The following is a 20,993-nucleotide window of genomic DNA, read 5'->3' as shown; positions in this document are numbered from 1 at the left end:
GGAGAGTCTTTTCCCCTTAGATGTATCCTGTCAATTTCCTGATTGTATGTTTCACAGTTTTTAAAATTTGAACTCATGTAAAACATAGGTAAAAGTGTTAAATGTTGTTGTTCGATTGTAGTTCACTTAGTATCTCAGATATGCATAATGATCAATAATTAAATTTTAATGTAGTTTACAAGCTTAAAGAAAAACTTCTAAAAAAGTAGGATATGGCCTCCGAATTTCAAACGAAATCATTTGGTCAGTTTATCTGAGTTGCATTTGTTTTACTAGTTTAATGGCTGTATTTGTTGAGCTGTGGAGATACAAACTGAAACTTGAACTACAAATTACCTTTAGTGTTGTAAATTGCCTCGATAGATGATATCGTGTCGTCTATTCTTATTATATAGCACACTATTGCAGTTATACACAAACCAACACTCATGAGTTCAACAAAGTGTCCAGTCATGAGTCTTGAACGATTATTGTCTTTAAATATTGAAAATATCAGAAAAAGAAAACGGAAAAATGTCATTAAAATGAATAAAATCTGCAAGCCTAAAACAAGAAAGTCGGATGTGCTTATGTATGGATACAACTGAGTTGTCTTAACTTCCAACGAAGCTTCTACATTTCCCCATGGAGGTAGCTCGAACAAAATTCGAAAGCTTGTGAAAAGTTTGGTGTTGATGTTTAAAACCACTCCTTCAGCAACGACCAAACGGGTTTTTTCATTTATCCAATTGTTTGTTTTTAATTTCAGTATATCATTCCGTATTTCTGATTTGGTAGGATCTAGGACTTTTAAATAACCACCACCATCATATGTTGAAAATCGGCCAACAATACAGGATGATCCAGTAGCAAAATCATCATAAAATTTAAATCCATCCGAAAAACATGCTTCTGTAAATGGCTCCCATTCTGAAATAAACAGTTGCAGTTTAAGAAAATAGCAGTTTGAATTGTATCTGATACATTGAAAATCGTTAAGCTCTATCCCTAAAAGATTATTTCTCATGACGCTGTTGTCAGAAAAACTACACGTACTACTGGTAATGTTCATTTTTTTCAGCACTTTTGACGCGAAATTAGAGCATTATGTAGAAGAAACACTAGTATAAAGTGAAATAACTGAAATACCGAAATACAAGGTAAATTCAAAAATGAAAGTCCTTTAGAGTATGATGTACCAAGGTATAATACTTTCGGTACCTTGTTGTTAAGGACTATCGATTTTTCCAAAACAAAGAATACATGCATTATAGAAACAAATTACTGTCAATACAATATTTACCTGGACAAAAATCACTAGTGTCCTGTTCGTCTTTATCATAGCCCATATTGCAAAAGTTTACTGTTTTCGCCATTATCTTTGGAACGGTACATAGTCCTTAAACCAAATACAATTAAACGAATTAATAAAAACAATATGCTTTCATCACTTAAGTTATGATGACTCAATCTTTATACAAGCTAGTACTGTTATATTTTGCAAATTCAAAACATATAAAAAGTGCTATAAAAAAATTCATGGAATTTCTTCTAGGAGAAAATGTATCAACAATCAAGTCTGCACTGCTAAAGAAACCTTTCAAAACTTATTCTTAATTCATGTTCATTATTACATTACTGATTGTTTCATTTAGTTGTTATTTTTTCACTTAACAATCGTTGATCGTTGTCTTGGCTTAATATTTCGAATCTTGTCAGCCGATGACATATAATAAGGGGCGAAAGTTACCATTTGGACATTCAAACTCATAGCTGGAAACTTAAATGACACCGCCATGGCTTAAAAAGAAAAAAAGACAAACCACTAATAGTACTCAAAACGCAACATAGAAAACTAAAGATTAAACACCACGAGCCCAACCAAAAACTGGGAGTAATCTCAAGTGCTCAGAAATGATCGTAAGGAAAAAACAAATTTAAATAACTTATTCTACGTTTTCCGTTGTATTCATTCAAATGTTAAGAACATAGATTATTTAAATAGATAAAAATAAGAAAAAAATGTAATATATAACAATTAAATTATCATTGCAATGGTCCTGAACATGTTTTAACTAACTGATTAAAATAAACATCATTTTATTACTACGATTATACATATACAGGCCCATCGAATCACTTTGTGTGGTCATAAAGATACAGGTTTAATATTTTTGGAATAAAGTTACAAAGAATTGAAAATAGCCTACCCTTTACTCTGATTTGACGAAGTTGAATAAGACCTATCTTATAACTACAGTCATCGTCCATAAATCCCCTGTCATACACCAATCTTACGTCAACACTGGACAATCTTTTTGGGAATATCTTGGTAATGAATTGGTTATTCAAATAATTCCATATATCAAGTGTGTTGTTGACCTGTTAACAATAGTGTTAATCAGTTATTTTTTCCTGGTTTATTACCACGAGATATTTTTTCATATATACATATGGAAAAAAGTATTGCAACACCAAATTGAAATTCAAATAAAAAAAAACACTCTTTATTTTTTTGTGATATAATTTATTGAAATAGAACTAGTTTAACATTATATAAATCTCACCTGAGTTGAATCAATAAATATCGACTCGATAAGTTCTTTTCTGCAAATGCAGCTACTGTATCCGTAAACAGTAAAAGATATGTTTTTATCCTCATTGTTTTCAACACCTTTAATTACCAAGTTTATAAAGTTATGTTATTGACACCTTGTAATTGGTCTTCCACAAATCTTAACTGCAGCAAGATGGCAGATAATCAGCATGAGAAAAGCAGGTATGTCGCTGTGGTTATTGCACGTATTGTTGGTCATCATCATTCCACTATACGTCATTTTGAGAATAAAAATCAGGCAACAAACGATGTTAATGACCTTCCGAGATCAAGATGACCCCCTTTAACATCTGCTAGGGAAAATCAAGCATAATGAAGGTTGGTTGCAAACAATACAATCCTAAAAAGAGAGTGGTTGCCATACAGGAGCCTTTAAACAAGAACTGTTCGAGATCGACTCATCGCTACTGGTTATCGTGCAATAAGACCATTTCAGTGACCTTTGCCTTCTGACAGACACACTGTGGCCCGTTTCAATATAGTGCAGAACTCGTCAAAGTAGGAAAAAAGGAGTTATGTGTATTGTTCCTGGCTCGATCACAGCCCGGATTTGAACCATATCGAGCATATATGGGACACTATTGAGCGTAAAGTGCGAGTAAGACAACCCGAGTTCAAACACGTCATGAAATAAACAATGCCCTTCATCATGAATGCTTACTACTTCCTAAGCAACAAATTAGTCGACTCATGGCATGACGTTAAGAAACGGTTATCCGTTTAAATGGAGGCTGCGCACAAAGTACTTATTCTTTGGCGTATAACGATCAACAATTATGTGAACAATCATCTTGAAATGTCTGACAATGTAAAGTTCGACTGCAGCAAAAGTTGTAAAATGCATTTTTTTGTACAAAAAACATTTCATTTTGTTATCAAAATTGTGGTTAAATGAAAACTTTTTTTATACTTTTTTTTCTTCGTTTTTATGCCAATGTTATCATCAACTATGTTTCAAAATTATTTTACAATTATTTTATCATATTCCATCAAAAATAAGAGGCTGATTTTTCAAGTTTTAAAAACTCAAGGTGTTGCAATACTTTTTCCATGTGTCGTGTATACATAATTTGGATATAAACGATAACAAAGGCAAATGACTAATTGAAAAAAGTAAAAACACAAAATACCGAACTCCGAGGAAAATTCAAAAGGAATCCGTAATCAAATAGCATAATCAAAATCTCAAGCACATCAAATGAACGAATAAAAACTGTCATATTTCTGACCTGGTACAGGCAGTTTCTGCTGTAGCAAATGGTGGGTTGAACCTGATTTTAAAGCTAGCTAAAGCTCTCACTTTTATGACTTTAATCTAAATAAAGTTTTTCGAATTTAAACATACTTTCCAAATACACATTTTTTTTACATCAACGAACATGCTGATTAATGGTGTAGAATAGCTTGATTGATATATATATATGTCGCCATAAGCAAATATGTTCTGATATAATTTTCAATTTGAAAGGAAAATAAAGTCCTTAATTATTCCGTTCTAGATATTCTGTAGCGCTTAACCAAGAACGAGGCAGCCTTTTCCCCGTCATTAAAAAAATAATATAAATATCTCGAATACAAAGGAACCGATGCTATGTGATATTTAATATTTTTGTATAATTTGTAATACATTGTCTATAGTAAAGAATTTTTATAAATGATTCTAACCTTGAGATAGAAATATTTAGATAAAAACACAACTTTTAAACTTGTTTTTCCCTTCAATGTAGACAGCATCTAAAGACTTCAATTGTTTATTTTCAAGATATCCTGGGATTGTATTTGTGTTTATCATACACAATAAATAAATGATAATATGAGGTCAATATTTGATAACAATATCTATAGTGGGCTTTATGAAAAACACAGGTATTCTCTTTTTATAAAGTACTCTGAAACGTTTTCCTAAGCATATGAATAAGAAATAAACAGCTGCGCCATGAGTGCATGACACGCCCGACGTCTTTTATGCAATAATCATAAATAGTTTCTGAGAAAGTTATAAGCAATAACCATATATTGTTTTTGAGACACGGAGGGCTCTTAAAAACCCCCACCCTGATTTCTTTTACAAAAAACTGAATATCACTAAAATAAAATTTTGAATAAAAACCAAAACATATACAGAACTTAAGATTAATATAACAAAGAAGTGTGTAAAATTTTAAGCAATAATCAGAAATTATTTTTTGAGATACAGCTCGACATGTAAAACGCCCTCCCCTTTTTTACAAAATACTCAAAAACTCAAAAAAATAATACTTGAATCATCACCAAAACGTATACAGATATTAAGATTAATATAACTAAGAAGTGTTTAAAGTGTAATGCCATAATCAAGAATAGTTTTTGAGATACGGTGCGACATGTGAAAAAAACACACCCCTGTTTTAGTTGCAAAGTGCCGTAACTCAAATAGATTTAATCACATTTTTACTAAAAGGTATACAGATCATTTGACCATCATAAGAAACAACTATATTAAATTTCATGAAATTTGGATAAGTCGTTCTCAAGTTACGGTACGACATGTTTACGCCGGACAGACAGACGGACAGACGGACGGACACCGGTCATTTGTATATCATATTACGTCATACTATATAAAACATAATACGTCATACTGTATAAAAATAAGCAAAGTAAGGTGATATATATCATATGCATACCTTGGATATCGGCGTCAACTGGTTTTTAATATTCTCATTTTGTAAATATGATTTTTCTATATCACTATGTGTGCATATGATCAAAACAAGAACAACGTAACACAACTGGAGAGCAATTCTAGAGAATACGTCCAGTAGACGTCGATTTAAGAGACCTCTATTGATAGGCGTCTTTCCATTTCTGTTGCTGTGATTTCCTGGCCATTCTGACAAACGAAGATCTGAAAATGAAAGAAGAAACGTATATAAAATAAGTAAATATTGTCTTCCTGTTGTTAGGTACAAAGCAATACTTCATTTCAAGAACTAAACAATTAGCAGCACGAGAATTGCCATGAAACAAAGAATCACGAGTTGAAGTGATCCATGTCATGCAGTGAACGAACGGTTTTTGGATACATCTGCGATCGAGAACAAACAGTTAAAACGCTTGGAAAGCCAATACGTTGGGAACAATACATATGTACTAGTATTTTAATCAGACCATATTCGCTTGAACACGATATTTTTTGGTAATTTGAAAGTTTAAGGTATAATATCTTTCTTCAGATGTCAGATGTGCGAAAAACATCATCTTTTCTGTCTAATAAAACATTATTTTGAGTGCACTTTCGTATGATGGGTAGGGCACACTTGTCCCCACATTTTTTCACACAATCTCATAGTAGCTGGTAAATAATTTCAACATGTGCTAAACTGTAAAGTCTTATGGATGTAGATGGAAACTACAGAAGAACTTCAAATGTATACCCACTTCCATATTTTCCCTAAAAAAGACGAATTCTAGAAAATTGCGGAACAAATTCCTCAAATAATTCATTAAGAACAAGTAAAATTCTCAAACAAAATCATTATAAAATGAGCATCAACATATAATCAATCGTCCTTTGAAGTTTTCAGGATTTTGGTAGAAAACTGTAGGAGGATTTGAATACACAAAATGTGTACCCTTTTTAATCCATTTTGATGAAAAATGATTCAACGCTCAAGTTTAGAAAAAAAGAGATAAAAAAACGCCATCAAAGAATTTCAAAGTTTAAACACAAAACAATGTTTTTAAGTCGGAAATTATATTTTTCTTAATTTAGATTTTTGACTCCTGAAAAACTAAAATGTTTAACCAAAAAACAAAATATGTCTGCAAAATTTTGAAAAAAACAATGGTATACTTTCACCTGAAACCTACGAAAACCCCTATTATTTTCCGTTTCAATGTCAACTTCTCGTTTAATAACCAATTTCTAATTGACATATATCAGACTTTATTTTTCAATTTTGTTCTTGAAATCTGAATGGTCGCCAAATAAAGGAAGATCAATTTGTCATTGTGCAAAAGATTTTGCTTAAATACTATCATATTTTAACAAATTTATAGCAAACACAAGACATAACCATATCATAATTTCCTTGCTAGAAGGTTGCTGCTCACAAAGAAACTATTATATCAAAAGCTTCAAATGAAGTTGAAATCATCTCTTTGTAAATTTTAATGACGCCACCACCAGTTATTTGATCGTTATGGAATATTCGTTTCACAGATGATAGAGGATATGTTCCTTGTCGTAACTACACTCCCGTCCCCTTTTCATAAATGTATCCTACCAAATAAGACTTGATAGCGGGTTTGAACTAGCATGAGAAACTCGATGAGTGCCACATGTGGAATAGGATCTGCGTATTCTTCCGGAGAACTTTGAACCTGAGTAAGATCCCTCCAAGCTTTTTGTGGTGTTATTATTACTTAGTATATGGGTTGTTTCTGTTGTGTTTTGTGTACTATTGCTAAAACGTTCTCGGATATTAGTTATGTTAATTCATACTTAACTTTTACATAAGTCCTATGCCTTACATTCTTGGTATTATGTATGAGAGCAGTGGTCAATGCCATTTCTTTGACGTGTTTCTCTGCATGGGAATTACAAATGCATACTAATAGGATTGAACCTACAACGACCTAAAATGCAAATTTTAAACATATCGTTGGATCGTGATTATATGATAAGGTTTTTTTCCAAAATGGTGCTTCAAAATAAACATCAATCATCATGTATTTACATATCAGTAGTCCTCTTCTGGTGGAATGTGTATCACCAAAAAGCAAGTATTTGGGACTAGCACGAAAATAAGGATGTTGTATGATGAAATTTGGTTTCGTAAAATGATGAAAGGAAAGCTGCTAAAGTTAAATAAATCATCACCTAGACTTTATAACTCAAGACCATCCTGTATTATGTATGCAGATGCCATTGAATATTTATTTATAGGTCATGGAACCTTTCGACGGAATTTTAGAGTAAAAAAAGAAGACACGTTACTCGACAAAACCCTGGCTGCTTTGGATTAGACACCAATGTAGCAAAACAGCAATTCGCATCAGGTTGGCCAAAATGGTAATTGGAAATTGGACGATATTGTAAATTTTGATAGAAATGATTGCTTCTCTAAAACCAGAGACGTTTTCGCACACTAGGTTAAGTTTAGGTTACAGATTTGGACATACGCCGTCGATTTGGTAGAGATTTTAAGTGACAAATGAAGCTGACACCCTGTGAAGTTTTCGTAAAGATAGGAATACTTTTGATTGTTTTTTTTTTCATTTTGATTCGATTTATGACATTTCGACATCAGTTAATGATTGTTGCCTAAATTCATCATTAACTTTATGTTTTGAATAAGATACTTGTATTATATATCCTTAACACTACAATTTTACTGTTGGTGTTTTCAATAAAATCTCGATATTGTGTTTGTTATAGTGTATAAGTATGCAATGTTAATGACACATTTAAGTTTACTTTAGAAGGGTTCAAGAAGACAATCTCTTCGACTGTTCCAAATAGAAACGACATAAGCCAATTAGTAGATATATCATTTCCCCATTCTAAACTATAGAAAAACGTCATCGTAAATCCTAACAGTATTACAAAGCAAGAAATGACGTAGCCAATGATTATTGTCCACCATGGTAAATATCCTTTGTTGAATTTTCGCAGCACTGCGTCTTCTTGTTCACCTTTGAATTTCCTTTTTCGGAATAAGTGACTTAACAAGTAACTTAAAGGAAACGTTAAAACGGCAGACATCAATCCAACATAAAACTGTTTGTAATTGAGCACTATTGGTCCAATTGATATTCCGAGAACTTTTGTTCCTTTATCAGTCTGAAACCACATCGCACTACACAGCATTGACATGCTTAACATTGAAAGAATACATATCAATCTCTGCACTCGCGAGAATCGACTAAATGATGGTCGACTGAACAGTGACAACAGCAGATGATCGTCAAAAAGTTTCGATTCTGAGATGACATGGATCAAACTATTGTTTTCATGTAGATCTTTCGTCGATGCATATAGTTTTCTGTAACATTTACCATCACCTTTACTCGTTGAAAGCCAATCTCCGCATAAGAATACATATCTAGAAATTACAAAAAGTCCTTTGTTTTAACTATTTATTGTATAAAAAAAAAGGAAACATCAAATTTTATTTGTCGTGAAATTCACGATTCGTCGACCTATGGTGCTATTAATACATTAGAGACAAAACTTATATGTAGATATCTCATGTATTTTTTATTGTTTTTGTTCAATGAATAAAACCATCAATTAAAGATATAAAATTTGAATACGTTTTTGTTAAAGATAAGAGGTTTTCTGTTTTTATTTTTTTTTATAATAGAAATCCACACAATAACTTTATCAAAACTGCAGTTTATATTGTCTAATGGGCCAATATAATTGTATTTATACAGAACATTCCAAATTAGTTTAATCATATAATTTTGGTAAAGACAAATTCTGGAATACATTTGTGATTTCAATTTTGAAATGATTTGAGTGATATAGACGGGCAGATATTCTGTACGATACTTTGATGCTTTGATATTAAAATATATTCATGTAAAGAACATTGCAAGTGTTTGTTTAAAGTCAGAAACTATTTGTTGTTATTGTTTCCTGTCTTTTTTATTCTTGCAACTTCGACGAGTTTACATTAACTCAAAAATCGCGTATTTCATGCCAATCCAGATCGTAGCGGTGACATGCTAAAATTATACTTACACGATGGGCGTATTTAATTCTATTTAAAAGAAAAAACTTCAGACTTACATTCTCTGTCCATCAAATACAAGAATTTTCTCAACATGCCAAGATGAATTCCGTCCACTCTGCCAAAGTTTAATTTCTTTTAAATCTCCCAGTGATGTATTTGTTTTCAGTAAAAAGTTGCTGTATGTCAACCTATTAAAATTCTGCAATTTCAGAAAATAACAAAGTTTTGAAAACTTATTTATTCGCTTTTAACGATATATGATTGTATTTGTACTATTTTTGACCTTCGATCGAAAGTTTGATCATTTAGGAAACGATGAATATGTTTCATTGAACCTTGGCTTTGTGTTAAAAATACTTACATAACGACTGTGCTAGTTTAACAAATTCTGCAAGAATTTGACGTTAAATCTTACAAGCAAATGCACTAATTATACCATTAATGACATCTTAGGAGATTTCAGTATCAGTATTTTCCTCGACTTCACCAAGTCAAGAATATAACAGGTATTTTTCATTCGTATCGTTGGATAATCTAGACTACTGTTTGGTTTTGTCAGGATTCATGGACTTTTTGTAATTTGTCTTGAATTGTGTTATTTTGATAATACTTTCTTAATGAAAAAGTAGAAATATATCTTTCAAATTTACCCATTGCCTGAGTAGCTGAATCTTTATCGTATATATTTGTATCTCATTTTATCCAAATCAATAATTACTATTATATAGCCTTGTAAGAATTGCCACGGTAATATATAAATAAATTTACTTCTCTATTTCCATCAAATAAAGCCCGAGTTCCGGTGGTTCCGTTTATGCCCTTTAATATGAAGAAAGGAATAGACGAGAGTTTTCTGTCGGACCAAATACCAGTGTGGATGCTGATGAAATACGAATATGTAGCATTCTTTGGATTGTCATACAATGGAAAATAGGTCCTCTGAAAAATAAAATAGTATAACAATAAGTAATGATAAAATTTGTTTAGCTCCTTTGCAAAGCAGGAAAATAAGTATAAAACACGTTCATCTCTAGATATTCTTTTAGTTTCAGACGTATTTTACATTTTATTGTTTACTCATTGATAAGTCATAGCATAGTTGATAAATAGACTTCATGTCATATCAAAATGTGTAATCTTTTTTCTTTCCATTTCCACTGGTTTCATATACCTACAAACGTATATGTCATGTCAATAAAGAGGTTGCAAGTAGAAGAGAATAGTAATCAAATAAAAATACGTCAATACCAACCCTTTTCTCATCTATAATATCAAATCTTCTCAAAACAAGAACGGATATAACAGCAATAATCAGCAAGGTGATATTCGTCACCAGTACGTATGGAGATCCATCTAACTTTTCGTTAAAATTCATAATTATCTTTTCAAAGTTTATAGTTTGTGGAGGAATGTAGAAAACATTGGACGAAAATGTTCCGAGGTAATTACATTTGAAAGTAATTTTATTGTCGGCGATTGTCTTGAGCTGAAATGAACGTAATAAAAATTTAACAAGATTACAAACATTTGAACTAAATGAAATAACATTACTAGAAACCATATCAAAAGTTGTAAAACTATCCCAGTTAAAAACTTACTGAACTATAAGACAATGATGAGTACGTTTGGTCATGGTGGGGTATAGATTTGCAATGATGCGATAAATGGGCGTAACGCGTATATTACAGGTACTACTTCCACGAGCTTGAAAAAGGACATCCCAAATACTAGTAGATTTTTTCAATTTCTTATAAATGTTAAAACATAGTATGTATGATTTCATTTTCAACCAACGGTCGATGTCATCTTCGTACTATATTTGGCATATTAACCTTTTCTCATTCGAGCGACACTGACCAGTATTCTGTAGATGGAACGCTGGGCTGGCGTACCCAATTAGAATTAAGGTATATATGCTGAGTTAAATAGCTGATTCAAATAATTATAGAACCAAACACAGCATTGGATAAATGTTTACCTGTATGTTTGTTGATTGATCCCATGCTTTTTCATTCAGATAGTATGGAATAATATGTCCAAAACGGTAGCTGTTGAAGATCTTGTCCTTATTTCTATTACCTGGAATGTTACAACAAAGGAATATCAAGTATGATTAGAATAATTTCATTGATAGAATCTCAATCTGAATATTCACTGCATATGTATGTACTGACGCATTTTCTAATTAAAACTAATTATTTCATACATATCTGATAATTCGGTATTTCCCCCTGTCTTTCATAATGAGTTTTGGTGTATACACGATCAATCTTAATTGATTGCGTTTGTCATTTTATCTGCAGGACTTTCAATCATGAATCAATTAAAACCCATGTGTGTTTTGTATTAGGTTATAAAAATATTTTAAGTGAGTTTTATGCAAACTGGATTCGACCACTGCAGAGAAAGGTGTTGCTAGTGTGTTTGTGTGCATGTGAAAGAGAGTGGGTTTTTTTCTGGTTTGTTTATGTTGGTATTGTTTTTTGTTTGCTATCTGGTTTTTTTTTTATCATCATGGATTTGTGTGAGATCAATCTGTCATTCTATATGCGCCTGTCCAAAGTCAGGAACCCGTAGTTCAGTGGTTGTTGTTTGCTCGTGTATGTGATATCCGTTTTTCAAAAATTCTTTATACATGGGTTAATTTTGATAGTATTTTACTTTTTTCATGTTAAGGTCATTAATAGCCGACTACACGGTATGGTTTTGTCTAATTGTTGAAAGCACCAAGGTTGGCTATAATTGTGTATATCCACTTCTCAACGTTACAACATCAATAAGATTTAAATACAGTAAGTAGTACTAAAAACGACCCTTCATACGAATATTTGATTAATCTTATCATTTGACCGTGGCCAGCTCTTAGTAAAGGTAAACTAAATTGTATAACAAACGGGAGATATGGTATGATTAATAATGAGGACAACTATCCACTAAAATTCAAATGAATCTATATCCAAAGACAAATATAACATAATATACACAAAGAAAAAAGTGAAGCACCCCCTGATAAATCGCATTATAGTTTCTTACCAAAAATGTTAATTTGAATATAAATATTGATTATAAGAAGAAAAATGTTCCTTTTGTGTGACCATACAAGTGTGCCCGGTTATAAAGATATGGACGTACCATGCACGAGAACCATGCCTCCCGTTCAAATTACAAAATGCAGTTTTCCCTCCCTTCATATTTGAGTATTTCAGTACAGCAATTTGAATATTTTCTTAAATACTCTGTGATTATGGTACGGAAACGAATATCAGAGGGTCAAATATGGCAGGGCTAAACTTTTTTCTTTGTGCATATATATGATTTTATTTAAGCTCAAACATAAAATATTCTGGTAACGAAAAGGGGACGCTCCCTTTTTTTTTACTAAAAAGCTAGAATAATAACAAGCAGTCATCAATTAAATAGGAGTTCTATATATAACTGCCAAAACATATTTAGCGGTATGCGATTAACAGTTTCAAAATCTTTGCCAGTTATCAATTTGCAGAAATATTTCGTATTTCAAACTATTTTATTACCTTTACACATCTTATCAAATATATATTGTGGTACATCGGTAGCAGGCCATATAAAATTGCGCCTAGGATAATCAGACCATCTTTTCATCTCGTCAGTATCATGTGTCTTTTCATTTGATATCAAGATCAAAGTTTTGAGATTAATACTTCTCAGTCTTCTCATTGTGGAATTATATTGAGCATTAGACATGGAGGAATATAAACCATCTGTATAAATAATGTTTATACGTCGGCTGTCGTTATGTCCATAAGTTTCGAAATAGTCTACCATGTCGTTCAGTGCTACATCAATGTTTGATTCAGACCAATATGGAGGTTTGAACGACATTGAATCTATTTTTGAAACTTGAGCTGAATATGTGAAATGAGATATGATAGTTGTATTAACGCCAAATGTCATCATTGCAATCCTTGCAGCTGTATAGCGTTGATCAATATACTCGAGTAGATTCTTGGCATTAGTTTTTAACGAGTCATAGTCTTTTGAAATCTGGAAAAGTATTACAATGTCTGCAACTCCAATGCATTCTGAAAGAAAATAACATTTCGAAAAAATACTTAGCTTGTTCTTTATTGTGAATATACGTATTTACAACACAAGCCTGGTGTCGACAGTCGCTATAATGTTATAGCAAAATTTTTATAAAGGAACATGAAGAAAGAACCTACGAATTGCAATTGAAAATCTAAATTCATAAGAACATCAAATCGTTCTGTTTTGTTAACTCCGACACCCGGATTAGTTTTTAAAAGAGACAACTCAAAAAATATATCTAACTTCGTGAATAAGTTGAACCCTCCCACAACCTACTTCAAAATGAATTGAGTCTATTATAGTTATAAGAACAAAAAGAGTAAGATGAAGTTGCTGCTTAATCAAATGAAACGAGTTTGGTACTACTATATCATTATAACATGTTTCCCTACTATCCTCCCACTTCTCAAATTAGAGAAGTAAGAAAAGGATGGCAAAGCTGGTCATGCTAGTATAATGAGTTTCCGTGTTCAAACTATTTTGTAATTATATTTCTTAAATTCATCTGCACTGTTTTGTATGAGTTGGATATGATTACTTTTCATAAACATTCTGTGCAAGTATTAAGACATTTATTTCTATTGAACATTGGTTATTTTTTAATGTATTTCAAACGTACCCTCACACTGTATAGAAACTGTATAATCATCCGTTGAATTCCTTTGAGGTTTCCCCACAAATGTAATTTCTAACTGGTGGTTTTGAAAGCGTATAGTTGTATTTGTCATATGTTTTATCACTGATAGTGACACATTCTCTCTTGTATTTAAAACACTCAGCACGACATCCGTTTGGCGCATTAAATGTGTCACACAAGGCGCAAGGAACATAAAATCTATTGTCAGTAGAGAATTAGATGCTAATGAAATATTGAAAACGTTTCGCTCATTTTCTTTAAAACCTGTCAGATTTTGCCAGTAGTTGGGATCTGATAGGGGTACTGAAGCGTCAACCACAAAGCTAAGGTCATCATTGTTGCTAAACAAATTCACCATTCGACCATTTTCATTACGGACGAATGCTTTGGTAACACCGGAGTTTGAACTTGCAGAATTCTTTGCAAAAACATAAAAATTCGTTTTGAAGCTATAGGTCTGAAATATGATACAAATTAATCAGCATTATTTTTTTGATATTTTGTTTCACATTTTTTAATCATTAAAGAAATAGTTGTTAACTGTTTGTTGTCTTCTAAAAAAACATCATGAAAAAAGTTCGAAATATTAAACACATATAGAGAAGACTGCACTTTGATTTCAAGATTCAACTTTTTATAAAGTATTTTGTTAATAAGTTTTCTGAAACAAGAACATTATTGTGGGATTCAGTTTAACGATCACATTCAGAACAAAAAACTAACGAATCAGCCATTACGACACATTGTGTATACCCAATGTCACAAAAAAGTCTCACGGAAGCAGAACATGCAACCACCTGAAGTTTCTGATTTTTTTCTTATTGTTTGTTTTATACTGGAATGAAGAGCACTGGTATACTATCGTTATATCTTATTTCTAGCATTCGGGTTGTTCTGCATGAAACATATATATAAAATAAATTTTTGTACACAGAATAAGAGCACGAAAATTTGAATAATATCGTTTTATGATATTGAATTATACCTACATATAATTTCAGTAGTTGTCCTTCGTACATCGTTAGATTGGTCTGAACGTCATCGAGTTTAAATGTATCACTAATTTTATTTAATAATTTCTGTAATTCTCTTGGTTCACCATTTACTGCGGTGGCTATAATATCTGGCAGTTCAAATGACACAGAGTCGACCTCAATATTCCAACCCAAGGCAAGATCAAGTATCCTTAAAAGTCTTTCTTCTGTTTCGTTTATCATAACTGCAGACTGAAATGTTGAAAAGTGGTTATAAGAAATACATATTATTTTATGAGTCTGTGGTTAAATTATTTTTTTACAGGCAACTAAAAAGTAAATATACAAACATAACGAACTTCGATGAAAATTCAAAACGGAAAGCTCTAATAAATGGCAAGATCAAAAGCTCAAACACATCAAACGAATGGACAACAACTGTCTTATTCCTGAATTGGTACAGGCATTTTCTGATGTAGAAATTGATGGATTTAACCTAGTGTTATCTACTGACTTGTATGAAAATAGTATAAAATTTCATTATATTGACATCGATGTGTGAACAAAACAAAAAACATAATAGGTAAATATGTCAAAAATAGGAATACAGCAGTCAACGTTATATTATTATCTTAATCACAATAAAACACACAGATATATAAACATTGATCATGAAGCAATTAATTATATTTGAATTATCTTCTTTCAGAATAAATAGTTTACTCAATGTGTTTAAAATAAGATCTGAATGCGATAACTTGAAATAAACCAAAAACAACTTACAGAATCAATATCTATTGAACAATCATTCTGATTTGAACTGGAGCTACATGTTTCTTCTTTTATTCCTTTTAACATCAACACAACCAGGTTTGTCAGTGCTTTGTAATAAATGTATAAAAATAGTATCAAAGGATAGTATATACACAGCTAGTACCTCGATTGTTCATGTCGAGAAGTAAAAACAAATATAAGACTGCTTTTTATTTTCTACAATATATTAAACTCTTAGCCTTTGATCGTTTATAGGTTCTAATACGGCATCAAGTGTGATGCGTTATTTATCAACTCGAGAGAGTAACATTTTCAAATATAAAACGCGAGGCTAGACAATCGTTTTAAATATTTTAAATTTACTGTTGAGAGTGAATAAATATTGTATTTCACAAGATTTAGTGGTGGATACTGTTTCCCTAATGACTATTGGCGATATGTAAACAATCTTAATTTGTCTTTTTGGACGACATGCAAAAGTGAAACATGTGCGTCTTTTCAGAGTGACAACATAGTTCGTGACGTCACAATAGGACTTTCAGAGGAAAGCAAGAACATATGACGTCATAAAAACATTTTGACCAATGATGAACTAAGATCAAACTAACCACACATTGATTAATGTGGTACTTAACACCTTAACTAACATTAATTTGGCTTGCTTGAATTTATTAACATTTCGACAAAATGTTTACTTTGACCCTTTGACAAAAATATAAAAATTTCAAAAAATTTGTCCAAACCACTTTATCAGAACATTTCATTGGTTATATAGAAATGTGACAAACACTAATTTTGATAATTGAGATGCTGTATATTTTCTTAATAATGCAACGTGATTAAAATGTTTAGCTGATTTTTACAGAGTTATCTCCCTGTAGTGCTGGAATAAACAGGTTAGGAAAGGGATAAGTCAAGCAAGAATTTGAGAAAAACCTAATTTTACAGACAGTGGACTAAAAGTTTTACGATTCTAACTTGGTTAAAATAATGTTTTCGTGTTAAACTTGTCAAAAAATAAAAAAAAATAAACCGGAATAACATCATGGCCAAATTAGCAATCAAAATTGAAACAAATCTGCATCTTCGTGTATTTATTTCTTATGAATGAGTCATGTTGTTACTTGGTAATATATTTTTGATTTATGAATTTAGTTGCAATGATAGGACATTTTTTATTACATTGTATTAAATGAAATAGTAAATAACACCTTTTAATATTTAAACATTTGCTTACCTGCAACAAGGTTTCATTTTTTTTGTATATTCAACTTTTTATAATATTTTTTTATTTCTTGTTTTAGTGTTTTTTGATGAGTTTTCATAGAGTGAACATAATTATTCATAAATTGTTGATATAGTTATATACCAATGACCATTGTTGATTTATAATAAGAAAACACCAAGTTTTACCTTCTCCGTAACGATCAAAATCGCGTACTCTCCTTTCATTCTCTTTTCTGAGTCCTTCGTGTTCTATTCGAAAAATTAAATTCTCAAGAACTCCCGAAACCTCAACCTTTAAAACATAGCAAAAGTATTAAAATGGAAAAAAACATTAAAAACATTTTGTTCTAGCCGAAAGTTTATATTTTTATAAATGTAAAATATAAGATTGAGAATGAAAATGGGGAATGTGTATATTTGACATAGATATAACTTGGTGGTCGTATTAACCATTTAATTGTTGTTTGTTATCATCCTTTTTCTTGTGTGGCTATATATTTTCCTGAGTGCTTATTAGTTGTTTTGTTTTTCTACCGTTCATAATTTTAAGCCTTACTCTCAACGGACAAATCAGCAGACAGAATTTAAAGTAAGATACCTATCAACGGACTTGTGTTCTGGTATTTTTGTCGAGATCATTTTACATTTCCTTGTGACAATTAGTTTTGAGACAACAAGTATATTTATATCGTAATTTATAACTGCATGTACTTTAGGCGAGCTATATGACAAACTTAGTATTATCCAGCCCAGTAGTCAGCACTTTTTGTGCTGACATGAATTGTCATTGATATGGATATTTATAAATTTACTGTTACAAAATTTGAACTTTTTGAAATACTAAGGCTTTTATACATCAGGCATAGATTACCTTAGCTGTACTTGGCAACACTTTTAGGAATTTTGGTCCTCAAAGCTCTGCAACTTCATTCTTTATTTGGCCTTTTTAACTTTTTTGGATTCGAGCGTCACTGATGAGTCTTTTGTAGACGAAACGCGCGTCTGGCGTATATACAAATTTTAGTCCTGGTATCAATGATGAGTTTATTTAATACCACTGGGTCGATGCCACTGCTGGTGGAGATTTATTTCCCCGAGGGTATCACCAGCCCAGTAGTCAGCACTTTTTGTGCTGACATGAATTGTCATTGATATGGTTATATTTATAAATTTACTGTTACAAAATTTTGAATTTTTTTTAAATACTAAGGCTTTTATACCTCAGGCAAAGATTACCTTAGCTGTACTTGGCAACACTTTTAGGAATTGTGGTCCTCAAAGCTCTGCAACTTCATTCTTTATTTGGCCTTTTTAACTTTTTTGGATTCGAGCGTCACTGATGAGTCTTTTGTAGACGAAACGCGCGTCTGGTGTATATACAAATTTTAGTCCTGGTATCTATGATGAGTTTATTTACAACCACTGGGTCGATGCCACTGCTGGTGGAGATTTGTTTCCCCGAGGGTATCACAAGCCCAGTAGTCAGCACTCTTTGTGCTGACATGAATTGTCATTGATATGGTTATATTTATAAATTTACTGTTTACAAAATTTTGAATTTTTTGAAATACTAAGGCTTTTATACCTCAGGCATAGATTACCTTACCTTAGGAATTTTGGTCCTCAAAGCTCTTCAACTTCGTACTTTGTTTGGCCTTTTTAATTTTTTTGGATTCGAGCATCACTGATGAGTCTTTTGTAGACGAAACGCACGTCTGGCGTATTTACAAATTTTAGTCCTGATATCTATGATGAGTTTATTTTCAACATGTTTTGTTTTATTCCAAATCATCTGCTTTTTTATATGCATTGCTGTGTAGTATGTCCCTTACCAACGATAGTCTTAGGTGTTCATCCTTATTGTCTATATCTCTTTCTAAAGTCTTCACGATCCCATTGACTGTTCTATTGAGAAACTGTGATGAAATAACTTCTTGTTCGTAAACTGTTTCACTCCAAGTGACTATATCCTCTATTAAAAAATGTCAAATTGGATAATTTCAAAGAGAAATTCCGTGTTTTCTATGATGTTGTGTTTGAATACTGATGTTTGGTGTGGGTTTTTTGACAAAGCATTGTCTTGTGTCCGATTTTTGAGTTTCGATATCGCTTTGATATCTTTCACCTCTTTTCGATTCATTCATTCATTCACACACTTATTATAAATATATTCTAAAAGCTGTTTTCAGTTATCGTGATTTATGTTTATATATTATTGTTAGTTCTTTAGTTGTGCTTACTTATTTAATAAAACGATAATATAGATATATATCAAGTTTAATAAGTTCCCTTATTTGCCATCACATCCTTTTTCTTAGTGTGTTCTGACCTCATCTCTCCATAAACATTTTTTTCTGGGTTAATTCTTTCAAAATAGACATCTGACATATTCTCTCTTTATTCAAGTATTATCTGAATCTTTTGTTGAGCGGCAATGGTTATCATGTAGTGTCTTCTAACGTTTCATTCTTTACTAAAATTCAATGGTTTATTTTTTTTATCATATTTTTATCAGACGATTTGTTACCCCATAGTATCATTTGCCCCTTTCTTTCTTTACACAAGTTTAGTATATTTCTATTATTCGATGGGTTGATTATCCATAAGGATAATTCTTTAATCCTTTTACTAGTATGTTTTGTATAAACATATTTTATAATAAAATGCATTACAAAGTTAAATTATATACAGAATTTAGCATTAAAATATAAATACATCTGAATGATTAACAGCATCCGAAAATAATCTTTTTAAAAACTAATGTTAATCCTAGTCCTTGGATGATTGTTTAATTGATCAATAAAATAATATATACAGAGAATGAATGTATTGCAGTTTTGATGATACAATAATGTCATAAATGTTTTGATGATACAATAATGTCATAAATGTTTGGATGATAAAATAATTCTATACATGTTTTGATGATATAATAATGTCATAAATGTGTTGATGATACAATACTGTCGTAAATATGCTTTAATTAAGAAATTATTAATACAAGCGATACTTTATTGTAGTTTCAACATGGATAGGCATTATATTCGTGATTATTTTTGCCCGAGCGATAGTGAGGGCTACAACAACACGATATAATGCCTACCCATATTAAAACAACAATAAAGTGTAACTTGCATCAATTATTTCGATTTTGATTTAGGCAATTAAGGTAATTTCTATGCTCGGAGTGTATAAGTGTAGAATCGTTTGGGTAGAATCTTCCATTAACCTCCATACTTTGTTAGTAAACAAGCAAACGCCTGGCAATGTGATTTTTCAGAGGCAGGAGTAACGGTTGTCGTATCGAGGTCAAATATGTGAATTTCGAATTGCAAAGCATTACAGTAATAACAAGTAAACTGCGAGCTACTGCTCACTGATGATACCCCCGCCGCAAGTGGATAATATTAATAGTGTAAAAATATGCAAGTGTTCGGTAAACAGGAAGTTGTCGAGTGATGAATCTTAAAACACATCACACCGTATAGCTGATTTATATAAATCCTGAAACCAAATTTCAGAAATCCTTGTATTTTAGTTCGTGAGAAAAATGTGACGAAAATTTTCAACTTGGCTATCATGTGTAAAATCGTACAAGTGTTCGGTAAACAGGAAGTTGTCAAGTGATCAATCTGAAAACGCATCACACGGTATAGCTGACTTAGATAAACCCTGAAACCAAATTTCAGAAATCCTTGTATTGTAGTTCCTGAGAAAAATATGACGAAAATTTTCAACTTTGCTATCATGTGTAAAATCATACAAGTGTTCGGTAAACAGGAAGTTGTCAAGTGATCAATCTGAAAACACATCACACGGTATAGCTGACTAAGATAAACCCTGAAACCAAATTTCAGAAATCCTTGTATTGTAGTTCCTGAGAAAAATGTGAAGACAGTTTCATGGGACGGACTGACTGACGGACGGACTGATGGACGAACTGATGGACGGACGGACTGACGGACGGACTGACGGACAGACAGAGGTAAAAC

General features: G+C 31.7%; 1 protein-coding gene across 1 annotated transcript; it reads right to left on the bottom strand.

The window, feature by feature from the left end:
- Positions 1-325: 325 nt before the first annotated feature.
- Positions 326-20,108, bottom strand: LOC134705656 (uncharacterized). Its single transcript, XM_063564376.1, has 16 exons — positions 20,105-20,108; positions 18,834-18,973; positions 17,188-17,293; positions 15,784-15,881; positions 15,016-15,252; positions 14,009-14,483; positions 12,855-13,382; positions 11,300-11,400; positions 10,574-10,807; positions 10,090-10,260; positions 9,378-9,520; positions 8,639-8,685; positions 5,263-5,483; positions 2,190-2,361; positions 1,283-1,378; positions 326-909 (listed from the first exon to the last, which is right to left on the bottom strand). The coding sequence occupies exons 1-16, from the start codon at positions 20,106-20,108 to the stop codon at positions 326-328; spliced, it is 3,357 nt and encodes a 1,118-aa protein (XP_063420446.1).
- Positions 20,109-20,993: the final 885 nt, after the last annotated feature.

The sequence above is a fragment of the Mytilus trossulus genome, chromosome 2 (assembly GCF_036588685.1).
Source record: "Mytilus trossulus isolate FHL-02 chromosome 2, PNRI_Mtr1.1.1.hap1, whole genome shotgun sequence".
NCBI lineage: Eukaryota > Metazoa > Mollusca > Bivalvia > Mytilida > Mytilidae > Mytilus > Mytilus trossulus.
This window is presented reverse-complemented; position numbering and strand designations above follow the sequence as displayed.